Here is a 16,252-nt window from a genome sequence, read left to right on the forward strand (position 1 = left end):
CGCAAGGTTGACTTCTTTTCTGACCTAAATCTTCCTTTATTTCATTCATTTTTTTTAGATACAAAAATCCCTAGTGAACAGGTTTCAAACCACACTTGTATATAATACAAAACTTTTTTTTTCTAACAAATGAAAAATGTACGAATGTTTTCACCAAACCAAGCTTTGTTTAGCTGTGTGATAAGAGAAAGTTCTGTGAAATAAGCCATAATACCATAACCTTAACTAATCAAGGGAATGTTTGCTTTTCTTTTTCCCTCTTCCTCTCCTCCTCTCTCTCTGTCTCTGTTTCTCTTTCTCTTTTAGTGAAGTAAACACATTCTGGCAGCACTTTTTGTTCACACCAGACCACCTTATTTATTTTGCTTCATTACAGAAACTCCACTTACTGTATGAAGGTATCCATCTCACTGACAGTGGGCGAAAATGACACTGGACTCTGCTACAATTCCAAGATGAAATACTTTGATAAAGCTGAACTTAGCAAAAGCAAGGAAATTTCATGCCGTGACATAGAAGATTTTTTACTACCAACCAGAGAACCTGAAATCCTATGGTATAAGGTATGTGCTGTGAATGATTTTGTTACTTGTAAATAGATGAATGTGTATCTTATTCTTGGACAAGTTGGATAAAAAAATTAAATGGATATGATGACGTTCAGCTCTGTGCTCCTAAAATAGTACACCAAATTGTGCTGCTCGTTATAAGTTTTCAAACCAATAGCTTTGATAAATGGCTTTCAATATTTATATTGGTAATCCATTGCAATAAGCTGTTGTGTTAATGTTCACATCTAGCTTACACAATTCTTTCAAGTCGATTATAATCTGTGTTGATAATTTCAGGAACTAAAATACGTTAAGCATTCATTTCAGAGCTCTTCACATAAACAGTCCTAATGTCCCCAAGCAAGGAAAGGATTGATTTACTTCTATGAAAAAATGGTATTCTAGCTTTATTGAACTCTTCTGTTTAATGGAAGTACCTTTGTGCATGTTCAATTCCTTCTCATATAAAAACACATACATTTTCTAAAATCTGATGAAAATTCATGGCATTATAAAAATAGCACTAGATAAACTTCTTTTCAAAAACCAAAAGAAACTTCATACTAAAGGAGAATAATCCAACCCCTGTCCTTCCTATCACATAATTGACTTTCTCTCAGTTTTAAGATTTGGATGTACTCTTCAACTTATTTCTACCATACAAGAAATTTTTGTTACTGAGTGTCTTCAAGAAATATAATATAGGTGCTATGACCATTTGTCTGGGATATTGTGTCTATGATTTAAAGAGTACTAGTTTAAATTTTACTTTGTATAATTCCCTATAAGTAGGAATTTAGGAAGCATGACCTCTTAGTAACTACACCCACCAATATCAGTATGTCATGAATTCAGAACTTATGAGAAATTAACAAGAAACAAATATTTAATAAGTTGTAAAGGATTTGCCATAATTAGCAATGACCTTCTCTGAGTAAGACTTAATTTTCATTCTTGATAGCAAGTAATGGAGGATTCAGAACATTTGAACTGTTGAAATATTTTTGTATATTTCTTTTGAATTTCTATCCAAGACAATGTCAAACAGCCCTCAAATATTAGCCCCACTGATTTCTGTTGCTGTGCAGATGAGGTTTATTTTTTCCCTTTTGTTTTTCTTTGTGTAAGTATTTCATACCCTGATTCTCAGTGGCATGCCTGCTTTCCACAAGCAGATCCTTAGCAAGCCCTAATGATTACTTCAAAGGGGAGACTATTAGGGAAGTTTGACCCAAAGTCTCTGAGAACAAATGTTTGTCTAGTAGTCATATGTGTATATTCACCTTCTATACATGTACACACACACACACACACACACACACACACACACTCAGTATTTAAAATGGCTGGCCTCACATTCGTCCTTTAGTCATGTTTCCACCAACACCCCAATTACTGTGACCTTAAGCTATAAAGACTGTCACTAGTGGAGTGATGGGAGGAGATGCATTATACATGAAACTTAAAAGTCTTGCAGTAATCCAGATTATTTTCTCATACTCAAGGCAACATATATTCCATGTATTCGATGTATATAGCTTCTGCAATTATGACAGTTTATGCAACTAATATGAGTATATAAGATGTATATTTTGGTCTGAAATAACTGGACGGTTCTCTCCCATTTATACAAAGGCACTGATCCACATAATCAAAATGATAGCCTGCAAAAACTTGATGTGGCAATAATTTTTTTTCAGAAATAATACTACCTGTGAACAGTGTCCAAGGGCTTAAAGCTACTTTTATCCTCATTGCCTTGATTTTGAATCTGGCTAGTGGAAATGGATTTCTGGCAAAAAGAGAAAGCTCCTGAGCCAACATCATTATAATCCTAAGCTTAATTTAGAGACCATAATTTGGTAGACCCACCAACAATGAAAATAGATATTTATAGTACTGTAAAGACCTTGTATATGAATGTTGGCCATTTCTTTCACGGATTATAGAATGTACATGTTATGAAGAGACTGAATTATTTCTAAATGTTGTATTAAAAGATTTAAAAGATTGAAATAGAAGCATTTTCCTCTACAGAATTAATTTTTCTACTTCACACTAAAATAGTATATTTTCTATTTTATGTTATTAGTATCAAGATGGTTAATTACATAGTTAGCAAATAAAGAGTATTTACTTCCAAAAATGATGTTAGTAGTTATCTTAATTGAGTGTCTTTTTTCTTATATCTTCTAAATCAATGTATACCTGATTTAGAGACACTAATCTTTGAAGGTAATAAAGTGACTCTTGCTAAAAGAAAAAAAAAAAAGAAAAAAAAACAGCTTTCAAATTGAGGTACCTGAGTTCCCAGAGATGTGGAGAAGGTATGAAAATTCTTAGAATTAATTACAAACTTTTCAGCCCTTTAAAATATAATATTAGAAGCTTTTGGTTTAGCTATTTAGAAATCTTTTCTCTATTTTTCAGTTATTTTACTTACTACAGAAATTTTGTGTTTTCCATGCAGGAATGCAGGACAAAAACATGGAGGCCAAGTATTGTGTTCAAAAGAGATACACTGCTTATAAGAGAAGTCAGGGAAGATGACATTGGAAATTACACCTGTGAATTAAAATATGGAGGCTTTGTTGTGAGAAGAACTACTGAATTAACTGTTACAGGTAATCACAGTCTTCAGTATTTCATGTGCAAGTGATGAAGTCGAGTTTTTATGCTACTTATTGGTTTTTTCAAATCTGTGCACTGAAAGAAGTACTTAACCAAATGCTAAGTGGACTCCTGTAGGTGACATTTATTCCTGCTTGGTTTTAAATCATCTTGTGCTGAAATGCATTTGAAAGGTTAAAGAAAATATGCTTAGGGAATTATAGAAATTTTAGCTTTTGAAAGTACTTGAAATAATGAGTTTACAATTTCAGAAAATTATGCTTATATTTTGTAATGGTATCATTTTTTGGAAACATTTTCCCAAGTGTTAAAATAGAATATATGAAATCTATCTCTGTCTTCCTGTCTTGCTCCAAATCAGAAAATTTACTATTTTCTTCACTTATCGCTCTATAAATCTGATGTATGTGTTCTCATGAACTTGAAAATAACAATTTCAGGTGTAATAATTGAATAATTATATGAGATGCAGCAATTGGTGTCATTCCTCTCTCTGGTTGCTAAGACAGAAGGACATGAGCACAAGATTTAGAACTCTGTAATCATAAGTCTGCAGCTCCCTGGTCTCATGACCATATTGGAATCACCACAACCTTCACCGTATCAGTTTCTTCATGTACCAAATGGCAATTATAAAACTTGCCTTGTTTATTTCATAGGATTTTTGCAAGGATCTAATGAGGTAAGGTATGTGAAATCAGTTTGCATAATATAGAATTATATCCAAATGTGCGTTTTGGTCATTTTATGTCATGTAATATATTATCTTCATGCCTTTTTTTTACTTGATAGTTTACTTCTCTAAGAGTGGTCCCAAGAGAAAAAACAGGGGAAAACAAGAGCAATATTAGGAGTTAAAGAAATTATTCTCATCTTGTTTAGAAAGGTTCTTCTTGGTAACTTTTTGTACAATCATATTTATGAAACATATAGAAATAAGTGTACAAGGGATATTATATACTTTTAAGAGATTTTCATGTGTTCATTGATTCACTTAGTATAGTTTTCATATATGAAGAGAGCTTAGTGGTAGTGACCTTCATCTTATAATCATTGCCTTTTCTTTCGTATCTTGAGATTATCATATATTTTGACTTAAAAACTATAATTCAATTTATAAAATTCATTTGATGAATATTAATTATTCTTATCTAAATAAAATTTTACTTAAATAAATCAGGTGCTCTTTAGTAATGCCTTTGGTAAACATTAGACCTAGTAAATAACTGACACTTGCAATATATGATATATTTAAATAGTAAACACACATTCACTCTTGTATTATGTATGAATGGTATGCATGGGTATAATCTATAACTAGTTTGGTTTTCAGTTTTGCTGTGTTTAATAGGTCTTTGTAGAGAAAATTACAATTAACAGTTTATCTTCCTGTCTGTTTAATGGAAGAGTGAAAACGTAACTGTTTATACTTGGGTTTTCTTTACAATAGATATTGAGGTTTTATTTATTTTTTGCTTTCAATCTATACTGAAGTAGATTTTCCAAGAGTAGGTATAGAGACAAGGAATTTGAAAATATAATGAAAAAACATCTATTCCCTAAAGAATGTCAAATATACTTCTAGTCTTTATTCTTTGGATTATAGAACTCATCCTTGGTAAACACATCTCTTCCCTTTCTAGAAACATTAGGACTCCAAACCACTATTTAGAAAGAGGTGATTAAAAAAAAAATCTCAGGGACTGGAGACTGGGTCCCAAATGGTGCAATCACTTAAATGAGGCTATTTTGTATAACGAGTAATAGAATCATTTTCTCCTAAATGCTACTCAGGGCTACTATATTTTCCTAACTCTATTTCTCCAAAAATATCTTGTCTTTACTTGAAAAGAGTGAGTAGTTATTCTGTATTATCCAAGAGGAAGTAGATAAAAGTTTTAACGGAAGTTTTCATTCAACTCATAATCCTGAATACTTCTAATTTAAGTGGCCTTACCTGTGACATTGATTTGGGTAAAAAAATATAAAGCCAAGTTTGCTTATATATGAAGTTTTGGATGAATGGGGGAGTTGCATGACCTATAATTAAAATAGGATGTATTAAAATGCATCTTTTATTAAAATAAAAGTCTATGACTTTTATATAAAAATGTTTTTTTTTAATTTTTTTTTCAATGTTTTTTATTTATTTTGGGACAGAGAGAGACAGAGCATGAACGGGGGAGGGGCAGAGAGAGAGGGAGACACAGAATCCGAAACAGGCTCCAGGCTCCGAGCCATCAGCCCAGAGCCTGACGCGGGGCTCAAACTCACGGACCGCGAGATCGTGACCTGGCTGAAGTCGGACGCTTAACCGACTGCGCCACCCAGGCGCCCCTAAAAATGTTTTTTATAACATTGCTTTAGTGTGACACCATAGCACATTTACTTTGCCTGTAACCAAATTAAAGAACGATTCTTAGAACCCAAATTATATCTGTCACTAAAGCAGCAAAGGTGGGCTGTTCTCTGGATCATAATTAACCAGTGTTTTGTAGCTTGATTTTCTGCAAATCATGATTATATTGTACTTGATGTAAATATTATGCACAGCATGATATCATTTAATTTTAGTGCATCTGCATTAGCTGATGATAAGCAAATATTTTGAAGTGTTTTAGAACATGCTTCTTTAAAATAAGAAAGAATCCTGCATGTGAAGCGGAAAGGAAATTTCTAGTTTCATAAGGTGGCTAAATGTGCAGGCAATATTGTGAAAATTTTTTTAATGTTTTATTTACTTTTGAGGGGGGGCAGAGTATGAGGGGGGTAGGGGCAGAGAGAGAGGGAGACGTGGAATCCCAAGCAGGCTTCAGGTTCTGAACTGTCAGCACAGAGCCCGACACAGGGCTCGAACTCACGGACTGAGAGATCATGACCTCAGCTGAAGTCAGATGCTTAACTGACTGAGCCACCCAGGTGCCCCAATATTAGGAGATCTTTCACTTATTAAAAGTGCATGTGTCTACTTAAGTGAAGTAGTGCTTCAGGAAAACAGACCACAGGGATAAAATAATAAACCTGCTTATCACTTTGGGTATACTTTCAACATTATTATTTTGTTAAATTCAAGGTGTTTTTAGCATCAATCTGTATCGTCTACGCTCTTCTGTAAGCCTCAGCCATACTGAAGTTTTTACTGTTCTCCAAATATCCTCCCTCTGAGCCCCTCTACCTGGTTCGCTCCCTCTGGAATGCTTTTTCTTACGCGTTGTCACAGAGCTGATTCTTACCCTTTCTTCAGGGCACAACTCACATGTTCCCTTTGTTTTGAGGCCCGTCGTTCTTCATGCCTTCATAGCACTTTTAGAATCCCCACTGCAGCCCTTACACATTGCACTGTAACTGTTGACACTCCTGTTCTTCCACAAGAACATGAGCTACTTACAAAGGGATGTCTTCTTTTTAATAAGCATTTTATTTGAGACCAGTTTTACATTTATAGGAAAATTATGAAGACATTAGAGAGAGATCCTATATACCCTACATCCAGTTGATGTAGGATTAAGAGGTGGGGTGGAAGGGATTAAGGAGTGCACTTGTCATGATGAGCACAGGGTGATGTATGGAACTGTTGAATTACTGCATTGTGCACCTGAAAGGAATATAATGCTGTATGTTAACTAACTGGAATTAAAATAAAAACTTTATTTTTTTAAAATTCATCCATGTTATTTCATTTATCTGTCATTGATTTATTACTTTTATGCTATAATATTCTGTTACATGAATATCTCCCAGTTTATTGATAGGGTTGTTTTCATATTTTTTTAATGTAAGTGATATTATCATTAACCATCTCCTAAGCATGCGCACACACACACGCACACTGTTCATTTTGCGTAATAGTAGGCATTTATGTAGAATTTTTACCTAGGAGTGGATTAGCTTATTCAGAGTGTGTATGTTTTTAAATGTACTAGATATTTCTTGGATTGCTTTGGTAATGGGCCAACCCAACTAAATGAAATGAGAGGAGGAGGGGAGTAGTACTCCAAAGAAAAGTTGAGGTGCCCAAAGAAGGGGAAAAATATTCAAGGAATATAAAGAAGAGATGTCCAGTACTTCTAAAGAGTATGATTTCTTAAACATTGTAAAATGTGCCCAAAGAAGGGGAAAAATATTCAAGGAATATAAAGAAGAGATGTCCAGTACTTCTAAAGAGTATGATTTCTTAAACATTGTAAAATGTGCCCAAAGAAGGGGAAAAATATTCAAGGAATATAAAGAAGAGATGTCCAGTACTTCTAAAGAGTATGATTTCTTAAACATTGTAAAATGTGGTTTGATATTCATAAAAATCTATTGTGGGTGTTATAACCATTTTCCATACTTCAATATTGCTAAATAAAAATGTGAAAATGTTCAAATTTGTTTTCATATAAATTTCTATATCTGAGGATTCCTTACACTAAACTCTAACTCATACTCAGACCGTAGCTTTGACACAGATCCCCTGCCCGATTATTTGCGAGGATGGGGAAAATGTTGTGTCCAGAGATGGTCCATAATAGACCTAGTAATTCCAAAATAATTTAGACCAGCTTGGCTCTTTGTACATTAGTCCCTATTTAGATTTAAAAAATACAGATGTAAGTTATGATACATTGTTTTGAATTTGTTACATCTGAGGAAAAAATTACACACTATATAGATTTTTTTCCCTAGAAGTATTGATTAAATTATATGATATTCCCTTTCATCTCGTTAATACTTATTTTTTCTTCTGGCTGAAACATTTTTCTGGAGGTTTTAGAAGAAAGATTAAGAACAAAATAACACCATGTTTCCAGCAAAAAATTTGAAATGAGTCAGACTAGTAGAAAAGCCATTTAATTTGTAGGGCTAGATCATTAAGTGAAGTACTGGTTAAAAAAATGGATTGTTACATCAGGAAAAGAAATTCCCAACAAAATGCAGTAGTCAGCAAAAACAGAGAAGTGAAGAAAAGAATACTGACTTGAAAAAAAACACAAAAACAATGAAGTGACTGCTACAAGGATGTGATGGTTTTAGTAGCATTTTTATACTTGGTTTAACATTTTTTTTTTATTTTTTTTTCAACATTTTTTATTTATTTTTTTTGGGACAGAGAGAGACAGAGCATGAACGGGGAAGGGGCAGAGAGAGAGAGGGAGACACAGAATCGGAAACAGGCTCCAGGCTCTGAGCCATCAGCTCAGAGCCCGACGCGGGGCTCGAACTCCCGGACCGCGAGATCGTGACCTGGCTGAAGTCGGACGCTTAACCGACTGTGCCACCCAGGCGCCCCTGGTTTAACATTTTTAACAGAGTTAATGTAGCATTATATTTAAACTACTTCCCAATCAACCAGAGGTTGAAGATATGCTCTCAAAAAGTACATCTTCCTCCTCTTTTTATAGATGAGGAAGCTGAGGCAAAGAAAGGTTAAGTGGCTTTATCACAAAGCATCATGCTGAGAAATTTAGGAATAAAATTTAATTTCCTGAACTTCAGTTTATGATTTACTCTACTGGATAATTAATAGACAGGCGTTGTATTTTTCATATGAGCTCTGCTGATCACTATGAAAGATTTATCATTTAAGTTCAACTGAAACACATTTTATTATGAGTCCTTTAATTCTTCTGTTACTGATGTAATTAAATGGTGCTTCTGTAGCGAAGCCCAGGGGCGCTCAGTGATTCCTTTTATTTATTTATTTTCCTTAACAAACAGTTCCTTTTATCTTCCCTTTTAAACAACTATTTTTACCGACACATTTCATAGCCTCATGTGTGCTCTACTGACTGTAACCTAACAAGAATTGATGAAATTGATAACACGAATTGATAAATTCCAGACTTGACTTTGTGTGTTCAGTAATCAGTGTGCTAGGATTTATGCCCACAACAACCATCACATATATTATTTTTTATAAAATGAATCATATTACAGATAGTCTTAGCTGTTTTTCTGCCATATTTTGCAGCTCAAAAATCATTTAGATTAATTCAGAGTTTTGAATTCAAAGAGGTTAAAGCTGATCAATATAGTGAAACTGAGTTTAATCATTTTGGCTGTCCAATCCTGATGTGGATTTCAGTACCTAGAGCAAAAGACCTCTCTTATGAGTATTTTCTAATGATAACTATGCTGACACTAATTACCTTAATTTATTGTTTGATCTCTCACTATATTGAGTGAATTGCCAAAATGTATTAATCAAGCAAATATTTAATGTCAAGGCATGGTAACTTTGAATAAAAAGTATGATGTTTTTACTCTTAAGCAGAAAATGTTGTAGGATATTTTAAAATATATCAATAGCAAATTTGGGATGTGCCATTTCTAGCCATGGGGAAAATAAGGCTTTATTCCTCTGGATAATTTCCATCAATATAAGCAATAATAAACATTAGTAATCACAATAGTTAATGCTGTTTACTATGTGCCAGGATCTGTTCTAAGTTCTTATTTATAATTATTCATTGAATCCACATAACCTCAATTTACTCACCCTTAAGAACTTTTCAGGTGCTTTCTATGCACCGGCTATTCTAGATTTTATAAATTACACTTGAAAAGCATTCGTTTTTTTCATTGCTCACTGAGTGGCCTCCAGCCAGGGCCTCAACTGAGCCTGGGTCAGGATAGCATTTAAAAAAAAACAGAAACAAAAACAAAAAACAAAGCCATATGACATCCCTAAGAATGTCAAATACCAGAATCCATAGATACAGGTTATAAATTAGCCATGCCTAAAAGGATGAGTGACATTTTAAAACCCTAAAAGAAGGATGCCATTTTTGGTTCTGTGTGCGAGTGTCCATATTAAGAATGCTCAATCAGCAGTACAACCTACCCCATATCTATGTTTTGATTTGATTGAATGTTATGGCCTACTTTTTGGTGTTGTATTGTTGCCTGACATAGTTTATCAGCAAGAGCTAGCCTTTGATTTCTTGCTGCTTTTGAAAGCACTGGATTTGCAGTGTACTAGAATGTTTTCATTATGATGACCTTACCAGTGCAATCCTTTGGACTGCTTGCCTATGAGAAATGGTACAATCTTCCTGTCCCCAGCCATCCCTCTGGTCTGATCCCAGTATGAGAGCTGTACAGCTCCTGGCCTTGCAGACCACTAACCAAACTCATACCTACCTCATTGGGAAAGAAACAGATACTTTTTCTTTGACTCCTAACCATATGGCAGTCACCATGCAGAATGATTTATAGGCTTTATCATCTACATTTTACCAAGGATGCAATTCAAAGTACATGAATTTATAATTTTAAATACAAATCATCATCATCTTTTCTAATTAAGTTCCATTCTTTTATTTGCTCGAAGAGCTGACCAATAAATATTCTTTCATAGAATGGTTAGCTTAGAGGTTAATTAGAGAAACGTCTGGAACTGCGCTGTCCAATACAGTGGACATTAGCAACATGTGATTATTGAGCACTTGAAATGTGACTAGACTGGACCTAACTGTGCTGTAAGGATAAAATATATACCAGATTTCAAAGACTTTGTATGAGAAAATAATGCACAATATATAATTTGTAACTTTGTATTGATTACATATTGAAGTTATAATATTTGGTTAAATACAAAATATTACTAAATTAATTTTACCTATTTTTACTTTTTAAAATGTAGCCACTACAAAACTGTTAATTTTATATGTCACTTGCCTTATATTGGTATTGGACAGCACTGCTCTAGAACGTGAATGTGATTGCTGTCTTGAAAAGTGTAAGGGGAAGGCACAGGACCCAGAACCTTGGGTGTAGTTCCATTGGTGGCTGTGTCACTCACGAGCTAAAAGACCTTGGCCAAATCACCTGACTTCACTAAGTGTAGTCGTAATGTTGAGACCGTGAATACCCACTCACAGTGCTATAGTAAGGAGTAAATTAGCCGAAACATGTGAAAGCAGGCTATAAAGAAATGTGGAAATGGAAGTGTCCACTATCATGATTTGGTCTGATCTGTGAATCTTTACCTTTGCTTGTTTTAATTAGTGGAATGTTAATATTTATAATCCTAACCCAGTATTTCAAATGACATTATCATCAATATAAATCACTGAGTAGTACTCATTGATCACTAAGGAGTGGTTTATATGTGTGGAGAAATCTCAAAAAGGTCATGATCTCACAGTTTGTGGGTTCAAGCCCCATGTTGGGTCTCTGCTGACAGCTCAGAGCCTGGATCCTGCTTCAGATTCTGTGTCTCCCTCTTTCTCTCTGCCACACCCCTGCTCACACACACTCTCTGTCTCATCAATAAACATTTAAAAAAAATAAAAAAAGAGAATTGGGAAAATTCACAATAATGAAAAAGCAAGTAGAAGTTATTGCACTAAAAATACATCAAGTAAAGGTTTCATCATGATTTAGAAGGTTTTATTTTTTTTAATTGTTTACTGCTACATGACAGTACGTTTACATTTTCCACATATCCTTTCTACTTAAGTGAGGAGATTCAATTTATAGCTCTATGAATTTAGCATTTGACAATGGTTCCTAGACAACTCATTGCTCAATACTGGGAGAGATTGCTGGTGCTATCTTCTTTGGAGGTTTTTAAAATAAGATAGATTTGGAGCACATGGGTGGCTCAGTCGGTTCAGCGTCGGACTCCTGATTTCATCTTGGGTCATCATCTCACAGCCTCGTGGGTTTGAGCCCCACATCGGGCTCTGTGCTGATGGTGTGGAACCTGCTTGGGATTCTCTCCCCCCGCCACTCTCTCTCTGCCCCTCCTCCACTTGCACTGTCTCTGTCTCTCTCAAAATAAATAAATAAACTTTTAAGAAAAATATGATCAGTTCCCCTCTGAGGTATGTGTAGGCATAGACAAGCTGGAGGAAGGTCATGGAGACTCTAGTGATTTTCCATTATGCTCATTATTTTAGTGCTCACATTTTTCAAAGATATTTTATGGTTTAAAAACCAGGAAGCAATTAAGAAAATCAAAATATTAGGGTTTGATATGACAACTTAATAATTACATAGTGAGATTTTTGAATGATGAATGTTTATGTTCAAAAGATTTTAACTGTTTGGAAGAGCTTTTATTATCTTCACACTCTGAACAGGTCCACTAGGTATACAGTATTCCAGAATTCTAACTTGTCTCTCCTACAATTTTGAAGTCTCTTTCTTGGTAAAATCAAGAGGTAACTCTTCAAAGTAACTTGCAATTGATGTGGACATTGTGTAATACATATTTAAAAGAATTTTTAGAACTACCTATGAGAAAACCACATAGAAATAGACTTGGTTTTATTCATGTCAAAATATATGGCTTTTGCATAAGAGGAATTAATGTTTTCATTTCTTAAAATGCTTGACCAAAGCTTTTAGTCATTATGTTAGCATCTGTTGTTCCATCTGGAAGACCTAAAAAATCCAATGAATTATAAATGGACAGTTCAACATGAATATGCAAATTAAAGACATTTTATGAATTCTATGTAAGATGTAAGAAATAGTTTACTCTTGCCTTAACTAGAAGATCTTACTATATATTTCTTAATCATCTGTTGGGTTCAGCCTTGGGTTCTACTCCAATATATCAACCTATGACTTCTTGGGATATAAACACCACAGATTCATTATGAACTTCATAGACTTTATTTCAAATTATACAGTAGAATTTGCTTATCAGGGAAATAAAAAAATACAAATTAACATGTAAGAAGTATTATTTTATTTATTTATTTATTTATTTATTTATTTATTTATTTATTTATTATAATTTATTTTTTTTAATTTACATCCAAGTTAGTTAGCATGTAGTGCAACAATGATTTCAGGAATAGATTCCTTCATGCCCCTTACTCATTTACCTCATCCCGCCTCCCATACCCCCTCCAGGAACCCTCTGTTTGTTCTCCATATTTAAGAGTCTCTTATGTTTTGTCCCCCTCCCTGTTTTTATATTATTTTTGCTTCCCTTCCCATATGTTCATCTGTTTTGTCTCTTAAAGTTAAGAGGTATTATTTTAAATATAGAAGTACTATCAGTAGTCACTCCTGTGTTGTGGTGTCAACAGAAAATTATGGAATTTTTAATGAGTCCTTACTGTTAATGTTCCCTTAGAAAATTATGCTGTTTTCCATAATGCCATCTCTTGAAGGACACATTTGCTTTATTCACTAAACCTTGACACATACTCTAAATGTGAATATAAATGCTACTGTTTCTATGCCCTGCTTTCTAAGTCTTGTGATTTCTATTATTTGTTTAAAATGTTTATTTTTCAATATATCACTTAGGATTGCAAAGTACATACTGAGCTTTTTTTTTTTAATTGAGGTTTGCTTTGTCAAATTAAGGATGAAAGAATGACGCTGAAACATATGTCCTTTTTTAAAAAAATGTAAAAATGCATTTTAAACTTTTTAAGTGAAACCATGGCTTCTGAATGTCACGAACATGTCATGTTTCTTTTATGCATCAACTTTTATGAGTCCCCGATTAAAAATATAACCTGAAAACAGAATGTTTCTACTTAGATATTGTTGCTATGGTGCTATTTAGCTAATCATATAACCCTTTCAGAATAATGAAACCAATAGCACTTGTCAACACCAAACATGAAGGATGGGAGTGAAATAGCAGAGATGTGAAAAATATCCATTAACATGAAAGCAATATGTTATGGGGGCAGCAAAGAGGTAGTAGGCTATTCACTGTTTACTGGTTGGCTATGACATTGCTAAAATTAGATTAAAGCAAAAAAGCTTAGTACAAATGTAATGAAATAGTTTTGATGATATTTTCCATTTGGGGTATATAATTAGATCCTTTTATATTAATCTAATTTCTCTCTGAGTTAAATAAACTGAATAGTCTTGACCTACCTTTTTTATATGCTTTTTTTATTCAACAAAATCATTTGATAAACGTTTTGTAAGAAATACAGTTACACTCAGAGCAACAATTGTGTACGTATACAAGCTATTTACACTGTATAAATGAATGTGCTCTATGGTTGTAAGATCTGCATTTATTATTTTAAATAAAGTTAGAAGTTATAGAGAATTTCTACGCTGGTACCATTCAATGTATAGATTGGAAATAACAGAGTCAAGAGGTTCTTTACCCCAAATGCTTAGAGAAGTGCTGTTTTTGATGGCAGACAAGAGGCTGAAACAAAGGTAAGACAGTGAGTTTGAAGAAGAGGTAACAGATCTGAAATATACCTAGGTGTATCTCACATAATATGATTAGTTGTTACATGTGAGTATTCATGGAGTGGGGGCCTGGTTTTCGTCTGGAGGATTTGAATTTTGAGGTGGTTTTTGTTTGTTTTACTCCAAGTAACTAGTGACTTAAGTAACAAAGACATACATTATGTTTTCTTTTTTAACATTTTATTTTATTTTTTAAGACACAGAGAGGGATAGAGCACAATTAAGGGAGGGTCAGAGAGAGAGGGAGACACAGAATCCAAAGCAGGCTCCAGGTTCTGAGCTATCAGCACAGAGCCCAACCTGGGTTTTGAACCCACGAAAGCGAAATGATGAGCTGAGCTGAAGTCAGACACTTAACCGACTGAGCCACCCAGATGCCCCATGTATTATGTTCTCTAACAAGAATTCCAGAAGTAGATAAGGCCCAGGACTGGCAATTCAGCAGCTACAATGACATTATCAGGTACAGTTTTTTTTTCCTTTTTTGTCTTTCCTCTCTGCCATTCTCTGCAAATGACTTGACCTCTTTGCCTGGCTTCACAAATGGCATCATGTGTAGACCCCTGTGTCTACAGACAAAGAATTGGTCCATATTATATTCCCTAAATAAGAGCAAGGTCCGTTTTCCCAGAAGCTCCCAGAGCACACTTCCAACCACCATCCTATTGTTAAAAATTGCCCATGGATAAACCAATCACTGGAAAGGGGGCCAAGATCACTGTCAATATGACTGTTTATGACCATTCAAGATTCAACCCTGCACTTAGAAGGTTCTCAGCCTCCCCATGAAGCACATGAGGACCTGGAGTAGGGTGAACAATATCAGGACAACAAGGATGGCAAGGATGGTGTGTGGGGGTGGGGTGGGGGGAGGGATGGTTTGGAGAGGCTGCTAGATTTTGTGCCCAGAAAGTAGCAGTTAAGGTTTGGTAAAGTTGGACTTGAGGTATCTATGGGATATCTGTTGGCAGGTTTTAGGAGATGATTGGAAATATGGGACAGAAAGGTGATAAGAATTTGGCATTAATCACACAGATGACACTGGAACCTATAACAGTGAATGGGATTATTCAGGAACAATGTATAGAGTAGAATGTTAGGTGTCAAAGGACAAAATGCTGCAAAGATAACAAAGATGTTGAGAAAAGGTGATTTTCCAGAGAAATAAAACTAGAGAGGCTGCTTTTATATGTGTGAAATACAGTTACATAAAAAAATACAAATTTGTTTGGTGGACTTTTCCATCCTCAGAAGTTCAACTAGGATCCCACATTTCTAATTCATAGGAATCCTAACATTTCCATGGTTTTTGTCTGTTTAATTTAGAAACATCTATAATGACCTGTTACTCTTACTCAAATCATTCCTCGTCATTGATTAAAGTCCAATTCAGTCTGAGAATTTGGTTTTGTTTGGCTCTACTCTGGTGTATAACCACATTCCTAGAAGATAATGGCAGAGGATTTCAGCAATTCTCCTGTAATAGTGGTTAAGTCTTCCACTTGACTGCAGTTCTTGGAGTCACAGTTACCAATATACATGAAGCTCTGTGATATAAATGTATCAAGTATCCCATTAATTGGAATCTAAGAAAGATTTTCATATACATGTTTCTGTACTTTGCCAAACAGTACTGGGTGGGAAAGAGTCTCCTTTCCTTCATATAGTTTGAGCTCTTGCTGGACAGCAGCTGCTCAGTCCACAACTGTAGTTACCCCTTGATCGATGCAGGGATTAGGGGCAGGGCTTCTTATGTAGTCACAAATTTACCTGTCATGTTTGTGCATTTTTTGTTAATTGAATTTCTTTGGTAAAAACAGTCTGGAGTCAAGGATTTCCTTTTTACTGCTTTTTTTTTGGAGTATAATTAAAATACAGTATAATGTTAGTTTCAG

General features: G+C 34.5%; 1 protein-coding gene across 1 annotated transcript in view; it reads left to right on the forward strand.

Annotated features, from left to right (window-relative positions):
* The window catches only part of IL1RAPL1 (interleukin 1 receptor accessory protein like 1), a 666,390-nt gene that overhangs the window by 118,982 nt on the left and 531,156 nt on the right, over positions 1 to 16,252 (forward strand). The window contains exons 5-6 of the mRNA XM_047075771.1: positions 377 to 563; positions 3,022 to 3,175. Coding sequence (XP_046931727.1) covers positions 377 to 563; positions 3,022 to 3,175 — 341 coding nt within the window. The remainder of the gene's footprint in view (positions 1 to 376; positions 564 to 3,021; positions 3,176 to 16,252) is intronic.

Source organism: Lynx rufus, unplaced genomic scaffold, assembly GCF_022079265.1.
Source record: "Lynx rufus isolate CCGP_SWC_20201006 ecotype Redwood Valley unplaced genomic scaffold, mLynRuf1.p SCAF_14, whole genome shotgun sequence".
NCBI classification, from domain to species: Eukaryota; Metazoa; Chordata; class Mammalia; order Carnivora; family Felidae; genus Lynx; species Lynx rufus.